Here is a 22,866-nt window from a genome sequence, read left to right as displayed (position 1 = left end):
TCTAGCCTTTAATCCCGCCCCAGATGCCGACAATTGGCCGTGGTGTCTCCACCCCCCATGTTCATTGGTCAGGCTGCCTGCGGGTGACAGTGAGTGGCAGACGCCGGGGCCTAGCGCTCCGGGCCCGGCCGTGCCCAGTGGAGCCGACTGCGCCCCTGGAATCACCCGGGTCACCGTTCCGGAGGTGAAACGCGAGACCGGTTACCGAAATCCCACGGTCTTGGTCGGGCCTGGCCAGGGGTGCCCGTGGAGCCCTAAGTGAGCTCGCGGCGGGTAACGGGGAAAGGGGCGCCGCGGGCGGGGCGGAGGCGCGCAGCCGGAATGTTTTGATAGCGGGGGCGCGCGGGGGGAGGGCGCGCGCGAGCGGCGGGGCCGCGCGCGAGGTTGTCCGCTGTTGGGAGCCGAGCCCTCGGCCTGGGGCCGGGCGATCCTGGGGCTCTCTGGGCTCGGGTCGTGGCAGCCGGGTGTCAGGAGACAGCCCAGCCCACCTGGGGAATTAGCTGTCGGACTGGCTCGATTCCTCCAACGTCCGCAGGAACCCCTGAGCCCAGGCCCGACTGGCAGGGGCTCAATGGGCCCTGGGTCTACACTGACCCAGTAAGTGGTGAGTTCCCTGAGGGCTTGGTCAGCTTCTTTGGACCCAAGGTTCTCACTAACCCAGGGAATCCCACGGGGGCCAGGCTGGGCCATTCTCGGTGGCCTCAGGGTCTGCACTGACTAGGTGAGTGGCACCTAGACCACATCTGGCTCAAGAGACCAAGGGAGCCCACAGTTCTCTCGGGATCTGGGTCTACACTGTCCCAGTCAGGATTTCCCATCCGGGAGCAATGCTTGCCCAGTGGGTCTTTGGTGCTGGGGAAGCAATGGCAGGAGTTGACATAAAGGTCCTCTTTTAAAAACACTCTCTTCTTGGGTTTTGGCTTTGGGGCTTTGTGAACCTTGAAAGATCTGTCTAATTTCTGAGGCTGAGGTGGGGCAAGGGGTCCAGCCCTATACAGACTCAGTTTCCACAGGTTCATTAAGCCACTTCTTGGGATCCTAGAGTTGAGTGAGTGGCCATGTACAGTGGAGCCAGGGGAGGTGCCCACAGCCCTAGGCTGGAAGGGTGCCTCTTTCCCACTGCAGCCTCCCTGTCCTGTGCTTGGCCTCCCTTAGTGGGGGTGGGGGGAGGGGAGGGTTGGGGTTGTTTCTATTCCCACTCCCCACTCTGGGGCCTGACACCTTCTCCTCCAGCAGCTGCAGAGCCAGGGCACCGAGGGCTGAAGTGGAGCAGACACTGTCCATGGAGCTGGTAGGGCCATGTGCTTATCTCAGACCTTTGTTTACAAAGTGCTTCCAAACTGCTAGTCTCTTGGGACATCAGGGTTTCTCCAGGAGGTGGGGGGGGCTTTTCTCCACTGAATATCAGAGGATGAAACAGACCCCCCAGAGGGGCAGAGTCTGGCTTCAGGCCAGCAAGACCTCAGTAGATGCTCAGTAAAGGCTCTGGGAATGAAGCCCTCCCAAGCCCTGAGCTTGCTGCTCTCCTGGGTCACTCCTCTCCCTCTGCCTTTGATCCCAAAAGACTGGTAGTGGGACCAAGCCCAAGGATTCTTTCTCACCTATTTCTGGTTGAGCAGGCAGAGAAGACAGACAGTACCAGGGTCTGAACCTGAGTCTCTTCTTCCTCATTACCCACAGGTGGACAAGGTGGACAGGGGGTGGTGGTGATGGCGCAGTTTGACACTGAATACCAGCGCCTAGAGGCCTCTTACAGTGATTCACCCCCTGGGGAGGAGGACCTGTTGGTGCACGTCCCTGAGGGGAGCAAGTGTGAGTTCCTGGACGTGACAGCCAGAGCTGGGGCATGGGGGAGAGTGGGTGGATGAAGGCTGAGTGAGGAAGGGGCTTACATTCCTTGAGGGTTCTGACATCTCTGCTCCTGTGCCCACAGCACCCTGGCACCACATTGAAAACCTTGACCTCTTCTTCTCCCGAATATCCTTTGTCTCTGCATTGGAGCTTTGGGACCTTTAGTCCCTCTTGAAGCCAGACCCCTGATGGGAAGCTGGTGTGGGTTTGGTTCTAATCCCAGAAGGAGAGTGGAGCCCATCTTGAGCCTACAAGAGGCTGGGGAAATAACGATTGTTATAAATAACGCTACCGGGGGGAGTTCCCATCGTGGCGCAGTGGTTAACGAATCCGACTGGGAACCACGAGGTTGCGGGTTCGGTCCCTGCCCTTGCTCAGTGGGTTAAGGATCCGGCGTTGCCGTGAGCTGCAGTGTAGGTTGCAGACATGGCTCGGATCCCACGTTGCTGTGGCTCTGGCACAGGCCAGTGGCTACAGCTCTGATTGGATCCCTAGCCTGGGAACCTCCATATTAAAAATAAAAATAAATAAATAAATAACTATACCGGAGTTCCCTTCTTGGCACAGTGGAAACAAATCGGACTAGGAACCTGATTTGACCCCTAGCCTGAGAACCTCCGTATGCCGTCGGTACAACCCTAAAAAGCAAAGATAAAATAAAATAAAATACCCCACATTTACCAAGAGCTACAGGCCTTGCACTTTGTAGCATTAATTTATAAGGGAACTCTCGAAGGGTAATAATCCTCCTTTTTGCTGGTATGCTAATAACCGTAATAATGTCTTTTGACTTGTCGTGTGTCAGCTCTGTGTTAAATACTGTACATGCGTTTTCTCAGACCTAATAATCCCATGAGACAGCTGCCATTATTCCCAACATACCACTGCAGACAAAAACTTAAGAGAGGTTGGAGTTCCTATCATGGCTCAGGGGTTAGTGAACCCGACTAACATCCACGAGGAGTCGGGTTTGATCCCTGGTCTTGCTCAGTGGGTTAAGGCTCTGGCGTTGCCGTGAACTGTGGTGCAGGTCACAGATATGGCTGATCTCTTGTTGCTGTGGCTCTGGCATAGGCTGGTGGCTACAGCTCCAATTCGACCCCTAGCCTAGGAACCTCTATATGCCACCAGTGCGGCCCTAAAAGACAAAAAGACAAAAACAAAACAACAAACAACCAAAAAACCTTATGTTAAGAAACTTGGCCAGGAGTTTCCACCGAGGCACAATGGGACTGTGGTGTCTCTGGAGCACTGGGACAAAAGTTTGATCCCTGGGCTGGCACAGTGGATTAAGGATGCGGCATCGCCGCAGCTGCGGTGTAGGCCACAACTGCAGCTCAGATCCGATCCCTGGCCTGGGAACTCCATATGCCTCCGGGCAGCCAAAAGAGAAAAAAGAAACTTGGCCAGAGTCACCAGCCCGAAAATCACAGGGCCAGGACTTAAGCTCAGGTATGTGACAGCAAAGTCTTCGTGCTTAACTGCTCTCTCTCCTGACCACTTTTATTATATATTTTTTTTAACAATTTCACGTTTATAATCTACACCAGAAGAATGGCTTCACTTGTATGCTCATCGGAGAGATCTTTGAGCTCATGTAAGTATAAGAAGGGATGGATGATGTGGCAAAGGACTGCGTCTCAGCGTTTGCTCTCTTTGCACTCACGCCTGGCCCAAATGGCCACTGCAGCTCAGTCTTGGGCTCAAAACTTCACAAACCTTTATAGTTTGAGGATTGGGTGTGGCAGCAGAATGTGCAGCCTTATGTGTTTCATCTCCATGATACGGAGTCTTCCAAGGCTTCCCTCTTCCGCCAAGAGAACCCACACTCGATCGCGTCGTCAGAGCTCATCAGTGGAATGGGCATGGTTCAGTTAGGAGGGCTCAGAGGTGCTAGCCACTCGCTTGACAAGGACACCTCTGTTCTGCCTTGGTAGCACCTGAGGCCTGCTGCTGAGGAGAGAGGCTTCCGGGAGGAAGGAGCCATGTGGTTTTGCCAAAGGGAGAGAGGGTGGGGGAAGCCTTCCTCCATAAGAAAAGAGTTCAGGTCTGCAAAGGGCTCTGCCTGCCTAGCATCTCAAGAATCAGAGGCTGGGGACCAGAGACCACAGTCTAAAACCTCTGAAAGAGTCCTGCAAGCGGTGGTAGAGATAGGAAAGCAGGCTGATTCTGTGATACCTGAGGTCAAGAGCAAAAGCAAGGAGCTGGCTTGGTCCCCTGGGGCTGAGCGGTAGAGAGAGTCAGCAGGGAGTTAGTTCTTCAGCCCCTCCGTTTCCACAGAGGTTACACCCTAATCTCGGCCTGCCGCTTCCAGACTCTTCCTTTTCCCCACGTCATCTCACTGGTATCTCTCTGACTCTCGGACTGCGCCCCCTCTTCCCAACTCCCCAGGCAGTTCCTCTTTGTGGTTGCCTTCACCACCTTCCTGGTCAGCTGTGTGGACTACGACATCCTATTTGCCAACAAGATGGTGAACCACAGTCTTCACCCTACCGAGCCCGTCAAGGTTACTCTGCCAGATGCCTTTTTGCCCGCCCAAGTCTGCAGTGCCAGGTAAGGGCTGCTGGTCCCAGGGCACCAGAGCTTGTAGTTTAGCTAGCAGGTGGGGAAGGGAATGGGGCGTGAGGCAGTAACACTCCCTAGGACACAGACTCGGGCGCAAGCTCTTTGGATCCTTCAGGACAGCAGCGTGTCAGCCAAGGCTCTTCAAGGGCCACTCTTCCTCCCCTACTTTTTCTCCACCAGGATTCAGGAAAATGGCTCCCTCATCACCATCCTGGTCATCGCCGCCGTCTTCTGGGTCCACCGGCTCATCAAGTTCATCTATAACATTTGCTGCTACTGGGAGATCCACTCCTTCTACCTGCACGCCCTCCGCATCCCCATGGTGAGACAGAGAAGTCAGGTGCTCAGCACCGCAGCCCAAGGCATCATCCGCAGCTTGGGAAGGGGTGGCAGGGGGAGCGTGTTCCTGGGCATCAGGCATCCTCCTCCATCCTCGGCAGGTCCAGGAGCATCTGCCTAAAGGCTCCACTCAGCTCAGCCCAGGACGCCCGAGCCTCGTGGCTCGTCCAGGGCAGGGGGACCCCAGCCTCCATCCCTGTCTCTTCTCCATCCCACAGTCTGCCCTTCCGTACTGCACATGGCAAGAAGTACAGGCCCGGATTGTGCAGACCCAGAAAGAGCACCAGATCTGCATCCACAAGCGCGAGCTGACAGAGCTGGACATCTACCACCGCATCCTCCGCTTCCAGAACTACATGGTGGCACTGGTTAACAAATCCCTCCTGCCTCTGCGCTTCCGCCTGCCCGGTCTCGGGGAGGCCGTCTTCTTCACCCGTGGCCTCAAGTACAACTTTGAGCTGATCCTCTTCTGGGGACCTGGCTCCCTGTTTCTCAACGAATGGAGCCTCAAGGCTGAGTACAAACGTGGGGGGCAGCGGCTCGAGCTGGCCCAGCGCCTCAGCAACCGCATCCTGTGGATTGGCATCGCCAACTTCCTGCTGTGCCCCCTCATCCTCATCTGGCAGATCCTCTATGCCTTTTTCAGCTACGCCGAGGTGCTGAAGCGGGAGCCGGGGGCCCTGGGAGCACGCTGCTGGTCACTCTACGGTCGCTGCTACCTCCGCCACTTCAACGAGCTGGAGCACGAGCTACAGTCCCGCCTCAACCGAGGCTACAAGCCTGCATCCAAGTACATGAATTGCTTCTTGTCCCCGCTGCTGACACTGCTGGCCAAGAACTGCGCCTTCTTCGCTGGCTCCATCCTGGCCGTGCTCATCGCCCTCACCATCTACGATGAAGATGTGTTGGCCGTGGAACACGTCCTCACCACCGTCACGCTCCTGGGGGTCACCGTGACCGTGTGCAGGTGGGCCAGGGCAGCAGGTGGGAGCAAGCCGACCCGCATTCCCGGGAAAGGTTCACGTCTCACCGTGGCCCTGATCCCACTAGGTCCTTTATCCCGGACCAGCACATGGTGTTCTGCCCTGAGCAGCTGCTCCGAGTGATCCTCGCTCACATCCACTACATGCCTGACCACTGGCAGGGTAATGCCCACCGCTCGCAGACCCGGGACGAGTTTGCCCAGCTCTTCCAGTACAAGGCAGTGAGTGGAGTTGGAGTTAGGGCCACTAGAGACTGGCTGATAGCTTGGTGGCGAGGGCTGGGCTCTGTCCTGCTCTCTGATGACCTCGGACCCTTCCCTTTTAGGTGTTCATCTTGGAGGAGTTACTGAGCCCCATCGTTACCCCCCTCATCCTCATCTTCTGCCTGCGTCCTCGGGCCCTGGAGATCATAGACTTCTTCCGCAATTTCACCGTGGAGGTCGTTGGTGTTGGCGATACCTGCTCCTTTGCGCAGATGGATGTTCGCCAGCATGGGCATCCCCAGGTATTAGGAAAGGAGGGGGGCAGTTGCCAGAGGCTCCGCTGGTATGTACAGTGGCAAACTGCAAAAAGGCGACCCTTCTGAGCCAACAAATCACAGAATGGCAGCTCTGCCTCTGGGCAGCCCTGCCCCGGGGGCACACACTGCTTTGAAAACAGGAGCCGGGGTGGTTTGTAGCCTTAAACTTACACCCTTGGCCAGGCTCCCCTGAGAAAGGCACAAACTGAGCAGTTAGCCTGGCGTGTGGCCACTGGTGGGGTGGGCACCAGGGCCCTGGGACAAGATAGAGCAGTACATTGTGGGCTCTGTCCTCTAGGAGCCAGGCCTTGCCCCACCGCCCCCCGCAGGAAAGGTACACAAAGGGTTCCTGTAGGAGTTCCCTTGTGGCTTAGCAGGCTAAGGATCTGACACCATCACTGCAGCAGCTCTGGTTACTGCAGTAGAGCGGGTTTGATCCCTGTCCGGGAAACTTCTGCATGCTGTGGGTGCAGGGCCCTGTTCCCCCCCACCAATAAGAGGGGTTCCTATTAGAAGACAGTCCTGCTCACTGCAGCCCCCCCTGTGCAGTGGCTATCCGGGGGGCAGACGGAGGCCTCTGTGTACCAGCAAGCCGAGGATGGGAAGACGGAGCTGTCACTCATGCACTTTGCCATCACCAACCCTGGCTGGCAGCCACCACGTGAGAGCACGGCCTTCCTAGGTTTCCTCAAGGAGCAAGTTCAGCGGGACGGAGCAGCTGCCGGCCTGGCCCAGGGGGGCCTGCTTCCTGAAAATGCCCTCTTTACATCTATTCAGTCCTTACAGTCTGAGTCCGAGGTGTGTTCCTGGGCCTGGGAGATGACAGGCAGGGTGGCCTCCGGGAGCTAGGACTTTCAGACTGGGCATGGGGTGGAAGGGCTAACCCTGTCAGTTTCCTTGTCTGCTCTGTCTGTGCTACTGGGTCGTCGTGTGCAGGATACCGGGGACCCAGAGGCCTCCCTCTGCCCTGTGAACTCTGCCCACCCCTGTCTTTCACAGCCACTGAGCCTTATTGCAAATGTGGTAGCTGGCTCATCCTGCCGGGGCCCCCCATTGCCCAGAGACCTGCAGGGCTCCAGGCACAGGGCTGAAGTTGCCTCCGCCCTCCGCTCCTTCTCCCCTTTGCAACCTGGTCAGGCTCCCTCGGGCCGGGCTCCCAGCACCATGACAGGCTCTGGGTGAGTAGAGGGGGCTGATGGGAGGGCATGGCAGGAGCCCCCAGCAATTTGTGTGGGTCTCAGAAATGTTGATGACTGCTGTCTGTCTGTGCTGGGGTGGGGGGACAGGGTGGATGCCAGGACAGCCAGCTCCGGGAGCAGCGTGTGGGAAGGACAGCTGCAGAGCCTGGTGCTGTCGGAATATGCATCCACCGAGATGAGCCTGCATGCCCTCTATATGCACCAGGTGAGTGGGCAGGAAGGGGCAGGGCCATAGAGCCAAGGCGGCAGCTGAAAATAGAATAGAGGGTTTTAGAGGTGGAGAATAAGAAGAGATGGAGTCAAACCTCTTCTTGCCATTTACCTGCTCTGCAGTCTCCATGGCCACATGTACTTGCTTCCTGTCCTTTTTAGCCAAGCTTAGTTTCACCCGGGGCTTTTCCACACTCGTGGTTCCCCTTGCCAAGAATCTACTTCCCTGACATATCCATGTGGCTCCCTCCTCATTCAGATCTCTGCTCTTACCCTTCCTGTGAGACCATCTCTGGCTGCCCTGGTAAAAGCCTTCCTTGCCTACCTTCCTGAATCTTCCTATTTGGCTTTTCTCTCCCATAGCGTTTAGCACCATCAGACATTGTATTTTTTCTTTACTTATTTGTTTATTGTCTGTCTTTCCCCACCTCCCCTAAGTATATAAGCCTTACAAGAGTTGGGATTTTTGTCTACTTTGTTCACTGCTGTATCCCTGGCACCTAAGAGTACCTGGCACTTAGGTCTGTAACCAGTTTGTTCTTTTTTTTTTTTTTTTTTTTTTTTTTTTGTCTTTTTGCTTTTTCTAGGGCCATTCCCATGGCATATGGAGGTTCCCAGGCTAGGGGTCAAATCGGAGCTGTAGCCACAGGCCTACACCACAGCCACAGCAATGCAGGATCTGAGCCTCGTCTGCCACCTACACCACAGCTCACGGCAACACCAGATCCTCAATCCACTGAACAAGGGCAGGGATCGAACCCGCAACCTCATGGTTCTTAGTCGGATTCGTTAACCACTGAGCCACGACGGGAACTCCCAACCAGTTTGTTCTTGAATCGAATGACTGGGGGAAATGGGAGGCATTACAGTCTATGCACAGGCTTGTTCCAGTGATCTGCTGAGAATTGAACCTGTAAAATGTCATATGGCTGCTATACGTTCTTAACGTGACAGGTACTCTGAGTCAGTGATTCTAGGTGAGGTGGTATCAATGGGATCTGGCTGATATCACAGTGGGGGGCAGCTGTTTCAGACCGATATCCTTCTGTCCCCAACTAATGAGTCCCCCACTTCTCAGCTCCACAAGCAGCAGGCGCAGGCTGAACCAGAGCGGCACGTGTGGCACCGCCGGGAGAGTGATGAGAGTGGGGAGAGTGCCCCTGAAGAGGGGGGAGAGGGCGCCCGGGCCCCCCAGCCTATCCCCCGCTCTGCCAGCTATCCCTGTGCCACACCTCGGCCTGGAGCACCTGAGACCACCGCCCTGCAGGGGGGCTTCCAGAGGCGCTACGGAGGCATCACAGGTAGCCACTGGGGGTACAGGACACAGAGCTTTCAGGGAACAGGGGTTCTTCCTCTAGGAAGGAAGAGATCAGAAGGACCAGATCCAGGGCAACTAATCCCTGCCCTGCACCCCCACCACCCCAAGCAGCCCAGAACCCTTCTCCTCAGTCCTGTTTGTGTTCCTTCTAAGAGTATTTACTTGTGTCTTTAGACCCTGGCACAGTGCCCCGGGCCCCCTCTCACTTCTCTCGGCTGCCCCTTGGAGGATGGGCTGAAGACGGGCAGTCAGCATCAAGGCACCCAGAGCCCGTGCCCGAAGAGGGCTCCGAGGATGAGCTTCCACCTCAGGTGCACAAGGTAAGGGTTCTAAGACTCGAGAATGACTGCCAGAAGTAGTCACTTCCAGGCTGGGGTCAGAGCGTCTCCTGAAGGAAGGCAGGCCTCCTGTGCGGAGACACTGCAGCTCCCCTCCAAACACTTCCCTTTGGAGTTCCCGTTGTGGCGCAGTGGTTAACGAATCCAACTAGGAATCATGAGGTTGCTGGTTCGATCCCCTGGCCTTGCTCAGTGGGTTAAGGATCCGGCGTTGCCGCGAGCTGTGGTGTAGGTCGCAGATGTGGCTCGGATCCCGCGTTGCTGTGGCTCTGGTGTAGGCCGGCAGCTACAGCTCCGATTCAACCCCTAGCCTGGGAACCTCCATATGCCGCGGGTGCAGCTCTAGAAAAGGCAAAAAAAAAAAAAAGGCAAACACTTCCCTTTCCTTCCTCACCTGCTGTGAAATCCAGGACCTGATTGTTCCTTTTCTTCCCTCCCCAAGAATCCAGTTTTCCTGTTCCTTTATCTCAGGCTTCTCTTGTGGAAGCAGGTAACTGAAGACAATCTCTACTACCAAGGCTTTTCTCTCCACAGGTATAGACAAGGCTGAAGGGGGTCCCTATGCCCCAGGATGGAGGTCACCGTTGCCCTGCCATCCCATCTGCCCGCCATGGAGGGCTCCTCAGAGTGTTGCCTGGCTCCACGCGTGTGGTGTTTGTGTGTCCGTGCCTGGCCAAGGGAGGTGCCAACACTGGGCTCGCCGAGAGATTGGGGGCCTAGGAATCAGGGCGCACAGGACTCTAGCCTCATCCCCAGGACCCCCCTTGGCTCAGAGTGTGGTGCTAGAAACTGGTCCCCAGCCCAGCCCCAGTACTGCCACCTTTGCACCCACCCTTGCAGATCTCCAGAGGACTGCCCACCACAGAAGCTGCCAAGCAGGGAGAACACGTGCCAACTGTGGAGTGGGGAGGAGGTTGGGCCTGGACCCTCGACCTCTATAGCCTCTCTTCCCCTACCCTGAACAGACGAGCAGCTCAGGCTGTGGCCCTTACCTCACCCCCAGTTCTCTCCCAGTGCTGCAGCCTGCTCACCTCTCCCCTGCTTCCCGCACATCACTGGCATGTGTGCCGCTTGTTCCTGCTTGTTCTCGTTCTGTTGGCTCGCTCCCCTTCTGTTAAGCTTTTGCTTTGCGTTGGTGTGGAGGCTCTCACTCCCAGCTCCCGTCACGCTATCTTTTGACACTAAGAAGGAAGGTTTACGAAATTGCAGGAGCGGGATGGAAATTCTTTGCTGCCCTCTCCAATGTTAGGATGGACCCCTGGGGGGGGGGGGGGGACAGAGGCCTTCCTGGCCCCCCTGCTGCTTATGGTACCTCCCCACCACCTGCACATGGGACGGACAGGGCTGGAGTATGCCCTTGGTTATCTCCCAGGACGAGAGCTGTGGCCTGCATCCCGCTGTCCCCTAGAGGGGGATGGAGGGCGACAGGACTGCTTCGCCCAGGGCTTTGGGCTGCCGCATTGCATGCTGGGACCCAGCTCCTTGTGAAGTCCGCCTCACCCTTCACCCAGCTCCGTCCACTGCGAGTGAGCGGTGAACTACGCTGTCTAAATTCACGGTGGAACGGGGTGGGGACCGTGTATAGCTTGACAACCCTTAATAAAGAAGGGACTTTGACCTGGTCGCATATTGTTGTCTCGTCCGCCCGGCTAGGGTTCTGGGGACAATGGGCATAGGGTGTGTGTGGCTCACCCAGGTGGCGGGGGGGCCAGGTCGGCCCTGCAGGAAAGCGGGCCTATGCGGTCGCTTGGATATACCGACCTAGTCGGAGAGCAGGAGAGCAGCTTCTAATCCACGGTTCGGTGGAGGTCAAGGACTCCGGCAGGACGTGCGGTCAGATTTCCCGCCCTGAGCACGTGACCATGCCGACTCCGCCCGTCTATTTTGCCTTCCCTGGCATGCACCATTTTCCCCCGCCCCTTCGGGGACACTCGGCCAATGGGGACCCTGAGTAGGGGCTGGGAGGGCGGGGCTGCCGCTGAAGAGAGCGGCTGGAGTGGAGCGCCGAACGTTCCTGCAGGCCGGCACTTGACCCGAGGGTCCCTGCCGCGAGCGAGGGGCAGACGGCTGCGACGGCGTACGTGCCCGGCGTGAGTGCGTGGCGGCGGCGCGTGCGCGACCTGAGTGGGTGGTGTGGCCGGGTCCACGTGCGTCCCTACCCTGCGACCCCAGCAGCTTAGCGCCGGGAGGCTCTATGACCCGAGATACCCGGGATTCCGCTCCCAGCCCCCAGCGGCCGATCCGGTTCTCCTGTCCCTTAGTCCCCGCAGCCCCTGCCGGAGGCCACGCATTACCATGGTGACTGTGGGTAACTACTGCGAGGCCGAAGGACCCGCGGGTCCGGTCTGGGTGAAAGGCCTCAGCCCCTGCTTCTTCTTCACGCTTGTGCCCTCAATGCTGATGGGCCTGGGGGCTCTGGCCTTGGTGCCGGTTCTTCCCTGCAAGCGTCCGGAGAGGCCTGATGGCGCCGATGCGGTGTCCTGGGCGGCCGGTCCTCGTGTCGCTCCCTACGTGCTGCAGCTGCTTCTGGCCACACTTCAGGTGGCGCTGCCCCTAGCCGGCCTCATTGGCCGGGTGGGCACTGCCCAGGATGCCCCACTGCCCGGCTACCTGTTGCTGGCTACTGTATTGGGAACTGTGGCCAGCGCCTGTGGCCTGGGGCTGCTTGTGACTGAGCGGAACCAGGCACGGCAGAAGCTGGCGATGGGCGTCTGGATCAAGTTCACGCACAGCCCGGGTCTCCTGCTCCTCTGGACAGTGGCTTTTGCAGCTGAAAACTTGGCCCTGGTGTCTTGGAACAGCCCACAGTGGTGGTGGGCAAGGGAGAACTTGAGCCAGCAGGTGAGGGACCTTGTGGTGGTAGGGGAGGCATGGCTAGCAGGGGCGGGGAAGAAGGACCACAATTCTGGTCACACTGGCTCCAGGCTTCCAATGCCTCTAAGGGAAGAAAGGAGGGGCCCGCCCTCCCTGCTGGGTGCTGGGAGCTGATAGCCAGCTGGTGGGGAGTGGCTGTGCTGAGTCACTGTGGATTTTTTTTAAAGCCTACTAGATGCTGGGGCCCTGAGGAGGACCTGGGTGTGTGCCCTACACCAGTCCCCAGCCCTGGTATAAGTAGTAACAATAGGATTTTGGCCTTCCTTGATATTCTCCCCATGCGTTTAATTGTAGGTTCAGTTTAGCCTGTGGGTGCTGCGGTATGTGGTGTCTGGAGGGCTTTTTGTCCTGGGACTCTGGGCCCCTGGGCTTCGTCCCCACTCTTACGCCTTGCGGGTCAATGAAGAGGATCAAGACATAGAGAGGAGCCAGGTACACAGCAATTTCTGAACCTTAGGGTCCCTCTTAATTCCATTCCCTGTCATTTCTTCCCACCGTAATAAATTCTTTCCCAAATCTCAGTTTGTGCCCTGTTAACCTTTCTGACCTCATCAGGAATCACTTGTGGGTCTAAGTTACGTGGGAGCTGTAAGCCTCTATGTGTTCCCTGGGGGGTTTCTGGCTGGTGCGCTTCATTTTATTTATTTATTTATTTGGCTTTTTAGGGCCGCACCCATAGCATATGGAGGTTCCCAGGCTAGGGGTCAAATCCTACGCCACAGCCACCGCAACATCAGATCGATCCAAGCCATGTCTGCGACCTATACCACGGCTCACGGCAACACCAGATCCTTAACCCACTGAGCAAGGCTGGGGATCGCACCTGCAACCTCATGGTTACTAGTCAGATTCGTTTGTTTGTTTATTTATTTATTTATTTATTTATTTATTCATTTATTGCCTTTTCTAGGGCTGCTCCTGTGGCGCATGGAGGTTCCCAGGCTAGGGGTCTAATTGGAGCTGTAGCCACAGGCCTACACCAGAGCCACAGCAATGCGGGATCCGAGCCGCATCTGCAACCTACACCTCAGCTCACGGCAATGCCAGATCCTTAACCCACTGAGCAAGGCCAGGGATCGAACCCGCAAACCTCATGATTCCTAGTCAGATTTGTTAACCACTGAGCCACGACAGGAACTCCCTAGTGTGCTTCATTTTGATCTGAGCTCACCTCCCTGTGTCTCACCATCCTAGGTTCAGTCAACAGAGGGGCCACCACAGTCCACCTGGCGAGACCTTGGCCGGAAGCTCCGCCTACTGAGTGGCTACCTGTGGCCTCGAGGGAGTCCAGCTCTGCAGTTGGTTGTGCTCCTCTGCCTGGGGCTCATGGGGTTGGACCGAGGACTGAATGTGTTGGTCCCCATCTATTATAGGGACATAGGTGAGAGGGAGGAGGGGTGTCAGCTCGGCACTCTGCTCTTTCATTGGTCTGGTTGGTGGGGGGACCCTTACCTTGGGAGGTGAGACGGAGTCTGGGTAGCCAGTCAGAAAGAGGCTGTGGCCAGTGTCTGGGGCAGATTTTCCTGAAGAGAGTCCTAGGGGCCCTAAGTGGGCTCAGACTCGTTTTCTCCACAGTGAACTTGCTGACCCAGAATGCACCGTGGAGCTCCCTGGCCTGGACTGTCACCACTTACGTCTTTCTCAAGTTCCTCCAGGGGGGTGGCACCGGCAGCACGGGTATGAGGCACTCTGCTCTCACCCTGACTGGTGTTGGCCCCTGTCCCTCCTCCACAGGCCTCCCTCCCCCAGGCCCCTCGCTGCTCTCAGACCTTTCACCTCTTGCCGCTGGGCTGAGGTCACCGAGCCCCTCCGCCCTACCGAGGCCTCCCCTGGCTCCCCCCAGGCTTCGTGAGCAACCTGCGCACGTTCCTATGGATCCGGGTGCAGCAGTTCACCTCGCGGCGGGTGGAGCTGCGCCTCTTCTCCCACCTGCACGAGCTCTCGCTGCGCTGGCACCTGGGGCGCCGCACGGGCGAGGTGCTGCGGATCGTGGACCGGGGCACGTCCAGTGTCACGGGGCTGCTCAGGTGCCAAGTCAGTGTGGGAGGGCGGGGCTGGAGAAGCAAGGGGGGAGGGGTTGTTAGGAGAACAGACCCAGCTTGAGGAGCTGCTCCTCTGCTCTTTTTATTTTTTTCATCATTTAAATTACAAGATTAGGGAGCTTCCATCGTGGCCCAGAAGTTAACGAACCCAGCTAGCATCCGTGAAGACTCGGGTTCGATCCCTGGCCTTGCTCAGTGGGTTAAAGATAAAGATCCAGCGTTGCCGTGAGCTGAGGTGTAGGTTGCAGACCCAGCTCAGATCCCAAGTTGCTGTGGCGTAGGCTGGCAGCGGTGGCTCTGATTGGACCCCTAGCCTGGGAACCTCCATATGCCACGGGGCGGCTCCAAAAAAAAAAAAAAAAGGCAAAAAAATAAAAATAAATTACAAGATTAACATACACAGGCTCTCATAATTCCAATCTCTTTTGAATGCCACTCATTTCTCCAGAGGTTCCCCTTCTGTTTAGTGTGTCAAGTTCTACTTTTTTTGCATTTTGTACGTAGGTGTGTAGAGTCCCAGAACTAAGGCGGTGGTGTGGAGGTTTTTCCTACAACGGTATCGTGACATAGACGTCATTCTCAGAATGGCTCTGTTATCAAAATGTTAGGGAGAGGTGCTCTGATCTATGCCTCATTCATTATAACTGGTCCCCGAGCATCCTGTAGTGTGAACATGCTGTAGTTTAGCCATCTGCGTCTTGAGCATTCAGCTTGATTCCGGTGTGTTGCTGTTGAAAGCAAAACAGTTACGCTGGAACCTCTAGGTCGAGTTGCTGACTCCAAGCCTAAGGCCTTTCTTTGTTGCTTGACTTTGTCTCCTAGCTACCTGGTGTTCAACATCCTCCCCACTCTGGCCGACATCATCATTGGCATCGTCTATTTCAGCATGTTCTTCAACGCTTGGTTTGGCCTCATTGTGTTCCTGTGCATGAGTCTTTACCTCTGTGAGTAGCTGCTTGGTGAAACCATCTCCCTAATGCAACCACGGATTCCCTTGGGCCTGAGCCCTGCCCCCACTCAGGCAGACACCCCCGCCTCCCACCACCGCTTTGGGAGGCTGGAGATCAGTGGACTTGACTAGGCTCCTGCTGCTCCCCAATGGAACGCGTGAGCCTCCTCGGCCAAGGGAACCTCCCTTACCCTGGGTGTGTATCCTGGTCACATTAGGTACTGCTGTGGACGCGAGTCAAGGAGGAAACTCATTTCTGTAACAGGAGGCAGCTCGCCTTCATCTGTGTTCACCAGAACCATTTTTACACAGGCTTTGTGCAGGCTGCAAAGATGTCTTGGACATGGCCCCTTCCCTCAGGAGCTTACCCTCCCTTTTTCTTTTTTCATTTTTGTCTTTCGAGGGCCGCACCCGTGGCATATGGAGGTTCCCAGGCTAGGGGTCCAATCGGAGCTGAAGCCGTTTGCCTACACCACAGCTACAGCAACCTGGGATCTGAGCCGTGTCTGCAACCTACACCACAGTTCACGGTAATGCCAGATCCTTAGCCCACTGAGCGAGGGCAGGGATAGAACCCAAATCCTCATGGATGCTAGTTGGGTTCATTAACCGCTGAGCCACGACAGGAACTCTGCTCCCTCCCTTTTGAATTGGGATCCCGGGCTGCAGTGCCAGGTTACTGTGTACATGGCAGGGGTCTAGTCTCTGCTGTTGGAAGTGACATTTTGCCCTCTTCCTTTTCCCCCTCCTTATCCTGTCATTCTTTAGTCCTGACCATTGTGGTCACTGAGTGGAGAGCAAAGTTTAGACGTGCCATGAACACACAGGAGAATGCCACCCGCGCCCGAGCCGTGGACTCTTTGCTAAACTTTGAGACGGTAACAGAGACCTCAGTGGCAGTTGTTGTAAGGAGCAGAGATATGGAGAGGGTGCCTGGAGCTGCCGGGGCTGTTGAGAGCTGGTAGGGGGGCGCGTGGTGGGTGCTGTGTCCAGTGTGCAGCTGAAAGCTGTGGCTGTGTGCGACAGCGACGGTTTGAATTCATCAGGTGAAGTATTACAACGCGGAGGGCTATGAAGTGGAGCGCTATCGAGAGGCCATCATCAAATATCAGGTGAGGATGCTAGTTTGAGGCCCGCCGAGAGCAATGGCCTGGTCTCTTGGAATTGCCAGGGCCGAGAGGACTCAAATTTGGGCCGCGGGGTTGAAGGGGCCTCGGCCCAGGTTGGGATGTGATGACCATCCGTGTGGACATGACAAGTCCTTCCTCCTGCGCCATTGCCCTAGAGTTTGGAGTGGCAGTCGAGCGCTTCGCTGGTTTTGCTAAACCAGACCCAGAACCTGGTGATTGGACTCGGGCTCCTCGCTGGCTCCCTGCTTTGCGCATACTTTGTCAGTGAGCAGAAACTGCAGGTGAGGGAAGTGTGCTGGGCCCCGGGGGGAGAGGGCCACCCCTTTTACCCGGTGGGAAGGGGTCCGGGTGACAGCCACAGGCCTCCTGTGACCCCATCCTCTTCCCTGGATGGTCACAGGTTGGGGACTACGTGCTATTCGGCACCTACATCATCCAGCTGTACATGCCCCTCAACTGGTTTGGCACCTACTACAGGTAACCTGACCCGGCCGTCACCTGACTGGGGGCCATTGCTATTTTCCCAGCTCCTCAGAGGGGCTCCAGCCAGCACTCTTCTTGCAGGATGATCCAGACCAACTTCATCGACATGGAGAACATGTTCGATCTGCTGAAAGAGGAGACAGAAGTGAGTGAGGCGAGCGAGGCGGGGTTTGCGGGGAGCAGGACCTCCCACCGCTGGTGCCTCCCGCATCGGGAGAATTCCAGGCCTGTAATGGCACACTCTGGTGGCACTCTCCCAGGTGAAGGACGCTCCTGGAGCAGGGCCCCTTCGCTTTCAGAGGGGCCAGATTGAGTTTGAGAATGTGCACTTCAGCTACACCGATGGGTGAGCTCCTCCCCCTCGCCGTCCCTCGGTCCCCCCTTCTCCAGAGTCCATTCACACGCTGCCTGCCTGCCCCTCCCCGCTGCATCTCAGCCCCCACTGTGTGGGAGGAGAGCCTGAGCAGGAAGCGGGGGCCCAGGAGTCGCTCTCGTGTTGGAGGGGCCCGCTGGGAGGGTGCAAGCCTGGAGACCACGCCCTTCTGTCCTTGCAGGCGGGAGACCCTGCAGGATGTGTCCTTCACTGTGATGCCTGGACAGACGCTGGCCCTGGTATGAGCTTCCCTTATTCCAGTGCCCATGGTAGTTTGGGACCCAGGCCCAGGGATCAGAGAGCCCTGTCATACCAGGCCACTAGCTTGAAAGTGGAAGCCAGGACATTGGTGGCCTCTTGGAGAGAAAACCTGAAAAGCCCACAGGCCTGAGAACGTTTCCCCTCTTTCTCATGCACCAGGTGGGCCCATCTGGAGCAGGGAAGAGCACAATTTTGCGCTTGCTGTTTCGCTTCTATGACATCACCTCTGGCTGCATCCGAATCGATGGGCAGGACATTTCGCAGGTAAGGATGCTTGGGAGAAAGGCTGTAATTTAGGGGCCCATAAGTGACAGAATGGCAGGTGTTAGGCATCCGGGAAGTGGGGGTGGAGATGTCACCCCTGGCAAAAGCTAGGCCAGGAGACCTCAGCCTTTAGCAGCATGTGACCTACAGAAGGAAAGCCGTCATGAGAGTGATTCGTTTGGTGCCGCACAGGGTGCGAGGAGCTGCAGCAATCCGGGGAAGCAGGGAGAGAATGCATTTTCTTTCTGTCGATGGGGCAACAGAGACGTTAAGTGATTTGCCTGCACAGCTAAGGTGTGGGGAGATGGAGGCAGAATTCTCACACGGCGCCTCTCATGCCCTGTGCTTCCCGCCAGCCCAGCCTACCTTCCAGGCCTGGTGGGATCTCACACGCCAGAGCATATGGTCTTTTGGCCCCAGGTGACCCAGGTGTCTCTGCGGTCTCACATTGGAGTCGTGCCCCAGGACACTGTCCTCTTCAACGACACCATCGCCAACAACATCCGCTACGGCCGCATCACGGCTGGGAACGATGAGGTGCAGGCTGCGGCTCAGGCTGCAGGCATCCACGACACCATCATGGCTTTCCCAGAAGGTCAGCCTCTGCGGGGGAGTCCCTCCCCTGCCCAGTTTGGTCCCGTTACTCCCTCTGACCTCTGTTCCATCCCTTCCTTGCCCATCTGGTCACAAGAGATCCACTTGATTACATGTGATTTGAGGGAGGCGGGCAATATCCACAGGGTACGAGACGCAGGTGGGCGAGCGGGGGCTGAAGCTGAGCGGTGGGGAGAAGCAGCGGGTGGCCATCGCTCGCACCATTCTCAAGGCTCCGCACATCGTTCTGCTGGACGAGGTGAGGGCCCTCCCTGGGCAGCCCACTCCCCTCCTTCCTCCCCCGCCCTTGCTGCTGTCACAAACCCATGTCTCCCCAAAACACCTTACAGCTGTGAAGCCCAAACAAGACTCTTTTTGATTCCCAAGGCCCCAGCCAGCAGCTGGCCTCTCCCCCTGCCCCCCTGTCGCGGGGATTTGGATGCCAGGGGCACTCTGATCCCGTCCCTCTCTGTAGGCAACGTCCGCACTGGATACATCTAACGAGAGGGCCATCCAAGCCTCTCTGGCCAAAGTCTGTGCCAACCGCACCACCATCGTTGTGGCGCACAGGTACGGTGGGCGGCAGGCGGCGGGGGCCCGCCTCGGTGGCATGGTGGGTGACTCATGTCTGACCACTCAGGCTCTCGACCGTGATCAGTGCCGACCAGATCCTTGTCATCAAGGATGGCTGCATTGTGGAGAGAGGACGGTAAGGGGCACGGCGGGATGGACAGGGAAGGGCCTCTGAATCCGGGGCCCCAGAAAAAGGTGGAATCCCAGGGGTTTCTGGAAAGTTCCCCCTTGCCAGTGCCCTGTTTTCACAGGCTTGTGGGGAGGACTCTTGGGATAAACCAATGGTTGGTTGGGACTTAGATTTTTCTCCTTGCCCCAGGCATGAGGCTCTGTTGTCCCAAGGTGGTGTGTATGCTGACATGTGGCAGCTACAGCAGCAGGGACAAGACGAAGTCTCTGAAGACACCAAGTCCAAGGCTAAGACATGATGACCATGGTCGTGGGCATTTCCCTTCCAGAGGATAACCTGGAGGGAAATCCATTTCAGCCCTTTTCCCTGCCATATTTCATTCTGGTCTTGGTGCTAGCTGTGGTGAGGGAAAGGGCCTTTCAAAAAGGACTTTTGGGGGAAATAAAAGCGTGGACTGTGCTGAGAGCCCTGTGACTCTGTGGTGTGGGCAGCTGCAACGGGCCTCTACCCTTAGGTCAGGTGAGCATTCTTGACAGGACACACTGAGAAAGAAACACACCACTCTGATGTCTCCTTGGCTGCCAAGATCCTTTATTCGTTCTCGGCACCCCCGCCTGCCCCCTGCACTTCGGGGCTGCTCCAGTGTTTGGGGAGTAAGATGCAAGGCCCAGCCGGGGAGCAGTTCCAGGCTGCTCTCTCCCACGCAGCTGGAGAGGCAGCAAAGCCACCTGTAGGCTCAGCTCCACAAGCTGTTTCTCCCGGTGATCCCTGGAGACGCCCTCCACGACACTGCTCCTCGTCTTCACTCCAGGCTGCTCTGGGCCTCCTCTCCCTGTGGACCCTAGAGGTACGAGGGCCACAGTCCTCCTCAGCTGAGCCTCCCTCCCCAAGCCCAAGGCCCTAGCACAGGGTGCAGTTGGACGGCTTCAAGCTGCGGCTTTGAGCCTGGAGCAAGAGGAGGGAAAGGAGAGGAAGACAGGGAGCGGCGTCAGGAAAATGAGGGTGGACAGTCCTCAGTGCAGAGCTCAGCATGGGCTGGAGTCATAGTGAAAACCAAAGGATAACCATCCTTCCAAACACTACCCCTTGGGAGAACACCCTCCCCCCCCCTCCCCAGCCCCATAAACTCCTGACTTCCTCCCAGCACAGGCCGTGTCTCCACCCCCTCCTCATACCTGCTGCTGTCGGTATTCTGCCTCGCTGGCTGATAGTGCTTGTGCTAAAGCTAAATCTTCTTCCTCCTGAGAACTGGGAGGGAGGAACAGCTTCAGCTGGATGACAGTATCTAAAATGTATCTAATGTATCTTTAGACAGTATCTAAAACAGCATCACTGTTGGGAGCACTTCTGAGTTTTCTATCAATTTTCAGAGCAACCCTACAAGGTAAGGAGGAATACTGTCCCCATTTTATAGGGGAAATTAAGACCCTAATGGGTTAAAGAACTTGTCAAAGGCCATACAGTTCAAAAGCTTCATTCTGAGTCCAAGTTCCTATTATTCTGCATCAGCTGAGAGTGGGCCCACCTACCTACCTCCAAATGGAGCCCTTACCCACATCCCGCCCCCTTTTCACCTGAGAGCAGGTACCTTGGGACCTGGGGTTTGGTCTCTGCCAGGGAGAGCTCCAGGGCTCGCTGCAGAGCCTCATCCTCACTCTGCAAACAGAAAAATAAGACCAGTTGCCTCCGACTTTACTCTGGACTTGCTTCGGTCCACCTAACCTCTGCCCGACTCACCAAGCCATTCTGCAAAGCGATCACTGGAGGGGTGGTCCGGGATGGAGACTGGGTTGTGGCTCTACGGCAAACATTCAAGAGGCTGAGGTCAGAGCTGTGAAGGGAGGAAGGGGGAAGGGGAAAGAGGTAGGCTTACCTGCTGGCAGAGGTAGATGAAGGCAAGGTCTGGTTTGGGCTGGGGATGGTCTTTGCAGAAGCAGCTAGGCTTTGTGCTCTGGAGATGGCAGCAAGTCTGCAGGGAAGAGACACTCTTGGCATGCCTCCAGGCACAGCCAGCTTGCATGCTCCTCCAAGGCCTGACCCAGAAGTCAGGAGGGGAGCTCCGCCGAAAGGTCAGGAAAGCATGCACTTGAAAAGGAAATAAAGGACTCCCCTAGCCAAAAGGGACAGGGTGAAGCGTCCCAACTATAATGACAGAGGCTGAGTCAGTTCCAAAAGGAGAGGATGTTCCCAGACCAAAGGCAGGCAGAGAAGACTCAGTTGCGATTACCCTGCCCTACTAGTTGGGTGCCCGTGCCCCTCCCCAGAGCAATCATGGTCCAGTGGGTGACGGTGCTTGATGCAAAAGTTTCGGCCACAGCGTTCACAGGTCAGTTTCATCATTTCCCGCTGCCGGCAGCCAGAGCGTTCACATCTATTGGTGAAGATCTGAGGTGGGTAGGAAGGATTGTCTATGCTGAGACTCTGATCCTCCTTCAACCCCATCCTAAGAGTCGTTCAAGTTTCTAGGCATCTGTAGGCCCAGCTGACCCTCCAACACTTACCTTACGTTTTTGCTGAGCTGGATCAGAGCGACAGTCTCGGTCAATGTGCTCCCCAACAGCACGGTCAGGGGGCTCTCCTCTGGCCACAGGTACAGGCACGTTACAAAGTGGGCATACAGGTACCTGGATGTCCTAGAGTTAGGGAGAAAGAGTCAGTCTGTGGCTTACTACCAGTGCAGCCAAATCCCCAGTCCTGAAAGAACCTGGATATGCCCCCCATCAATACAAAAGGAAATACGACGTTCCCCGCACTGAGCCTCAGAAAGGAGAGGAAATGGAAGGCAGAGGGATTAAGGAGATTCTGTAGGCATCCTCAACCCCCCCACCCCCTTTCACTCTCAGACCGCCCCCTCTCCCTCAGACCGCCCCCTCACCTTTTGGTAAGCGGATGCACAGTGATGCTGGGCATAGGCCACATGGTCTGCGCAGAAAATGCCCGAGCAGGCGTCACACTTAAGCGGCAGAAAATCTGCAGGAAGTGGGTCGGGTTGCAGGTCCAGCGGGACCTCGATGTCGTTCCCGCTCACTCAAGCCTTCCACCCGGGGAGGGAAAACGCTACGGTACTTGGCAACGCACTGCAACCCAGTCCACAGCCTCCTTAGCCACGCCCCCAACTCCGAGCCACGCCCTCTGGCACTTCTGGCCCTGGAGCTCACCCTTTCCGCAGTTTCTAGCCCCTCTGCCCGCCCCGCCCCCCGCAGGCTCCGCCCCTCACCCCCTCACCCAAGCGCTGACAGCTCGGCTCCGAACAGTGAGCCCCCAGGTCCGGAAACTCCATCGCCGGGCCGGGCGGGGCTGCTCGGGTGGAAAGGAGAGAGAGGCTGAGCAACTCTCGGGCTCCCCTTCCGGGTCCGAACCGCGAGCCCCACTCTTAGGTGGGGGGCTCCCTGTCCCGCCCCTTCCTCTCCCCCGCCCAGCCCGGGTTACCGGAGCCTCAGCACCTCCCGGGCCGCAGCTCCCACTCCTCCCCTGGCGCGAGCGGGCGTGCTGACGTCATCGCGCAGGGCGGGCACGACCAGCTCAGCCTCCCGGGGGGCGGGGGAGCGTCCCGTAGAGCAGATCCCCGCCCCACTGGGCTCCCTCCCCCGGGCAGGGAGCTGGATAGTTGGTCTTGGACGTTCTAGTGGGTGGCCCGGCATGAGTTGGCGACCCAGGGCGCGGGTCTGGCTCCACTAGGGGAGAAGGGGCCGGCGAAGGCTAGGACGCTTGACATTCTGGAGGGCTGGGGTAGTTTGGGGTCTTTCACGGTTGGGTCTTTCACGATTGGGTCCTTCACCTGCTGTTTACACCTTCCCCATAGCCATTTGGTTCAGGGCCACTGCTGTACTTATTCAACTCGAGCTGACGACTTCCTGTTTCTCTGAAGTA

General features: G+C 57.1%; 3 protein-coding genes across 35 annotated transcripts; 2 read left to right on the top strand and 1 right to left on the bottom strand.

Moving 5' to 3' along the window:
• Positions 1-91: 91 nt before the first annotated feature.
• Positions 92-11,278, top strand: ATG9A (autophagy related 9A). 15 transcript variants are annotated; one of them, XR_014828720.1, is made up of 16 exons: positions 92-258; positions 1,237-1,291; positions 1,681-1,812; positions 1,934-1,977; positions 3,384-3,448; positions 4,243-4,404; positions 4,597-4,738; positions 4,974-5,722; positions 5,806-5,900; positions 6,064-6,243; positions 6,808-7,056; positions 7,258-7,436; positions 7,545-7,662; positions 8,746-8,968; positions 9,160-9,305; positions 9,858-10,940. XR_014828720.1 is itself a non-coding variant. In XM_021074529.2 (16 exons), the coding sequence occupies exons 3-16, from the start codon at positions 1,710-1,712 to the stop codon at positions 9,861-9,863; spliced, it is 2,520 nt and encodes an 839-aa protein (XP_020930188.2). In that variant the 5' UTR covers positions 92-258; positions 1,237-1,291; positions 1,681-1,709; the 3' UTR covers positions 9,864-10,940.
• Positions 11,279-11,333: 55 nt separating this feature from the next.
• Positions 11,334-19,461, top strand: ABCB6 (ATP binding cassette subfamily B member 6). 14 transcript variants are annotated; one of them, XR_014830135.1, is made up of 20 exons: positions 11,334-11,413; positions 11,585-12,164; positions 12,492-12,629; positions 13,392-13,578; positions 13,773-13,874; positions 14,041-14,224; positions 15,062-15,183; positions 15,957-16,066; positions 16,235-16,300; positions 16,474-16,599; positions 16,719-16,795; positions 16,883-16,946; positions 17,062-17,147; positions 17,356-17,413; positions 17,595-17,699; positions 18,120-18,294; positions 18,440-18,552; positions 18,681-18,863; positions 18,934-19,002; positions 19,186-19,461. XR_014830135.1 is itself a non-coding variant. In XM_005672225.4 (20 exons), the coding sequence occupies exons 2-20, from the start codon at positions 11,619-11,621 to the stop codon at positions 19,292-19,294; spliced, it is 2,532 nt and encodes an 843-aa protein (XP_005672282.3). In that variant the 5' UTR covers positions 11,334-11,413; positions 11,585-11,618; the 3' UTR covers positions 19,295-19,461. The 14 variants fall into 14 exon arrangements, 2 of the variants coding, with proteins under 2 accessions (XP_005672282.3, XP_084856580.1); XR_014830136.1 differs by having other exon boundaries at positions 18,056-18,294; positions 18,769-18,863; XR_014830137.1 differs by having other exon boundaries at positions 18,056-18,294.
• Positions 19,462-19,565: 104 nt separating this feature from the next.
• Positions 19,566-22,465, bottom strand: ZFAND2B (zinc finger AN1-type containing 2B). Of its 6 annotated transcripts, XM_085000508.1 has the most exons (11): positions 22,412-22,465; positions 22,356-22,368; positions 22,222-22,293; positions 21,872-21,966; positions 21,498-21,629; positions 21,224-21,381; positions 20,870-20,965; positions 20,734-20,794; positions 20,585-20,652; positions 20,172-20,244; positions 19,566-19,941 (listed from the first exon to the last, which is right to left on the bottom strand). In XM_085000508.1, the coding sequence occupies exons 3-11, from the start codon at positions 22,274-22,276 to the stop codon at positions 19,897-19,899; spliced, it is 783 nt and encodes a 260-aa protein (XP_084856634.1). In that variant the 5' UTR covers positions 22,277-22,293; positions 22,356-22,368; positions 22,412-22,465; the 3' UTR covers positions 19,566-19,896. The 6 variants fall into 6 exon arrangements, with proteins under 6 accessions (XP_084856634.1, XP_001927741.1, XP_005672281.1 ...); XM_001927706.5 differs by lacking the exon at positions 22,356-22,368 and having other exon boundaries at positions 22,426-22,465; XM_005672224.3 differs by lacking the exon at positions 22,356-22,368 and having other exon boundaries at positions 19,566-19,837; positions 22,426-22,465.
• Between the last annotated feature and the right edge of the window lie 401 nt (positions 22,466-22,866).

The sequence above is a fragment of the Sus scrofa genome, chromosome 15, assembly GCF_054392235.1.
Source record: "Sus scrofa isolate SSC_HxYL_T2T_F1_AM1 chromosome 15, Sscrofa_HxYL_maternal_Yorkshire_Landrace_v2.0, whole genome shotgun sequence".
NCBI classification, from domain to species: Eukaryota; Metazoa; Chordata; class Mammalia; order Artiodactyla; family Suidae; genus Sus; species Sus scrofa.
Note: the sequence above shows the minus strand (reverse complement) of the source record. Positions and strands in the feature narration are given on the sequence as shown.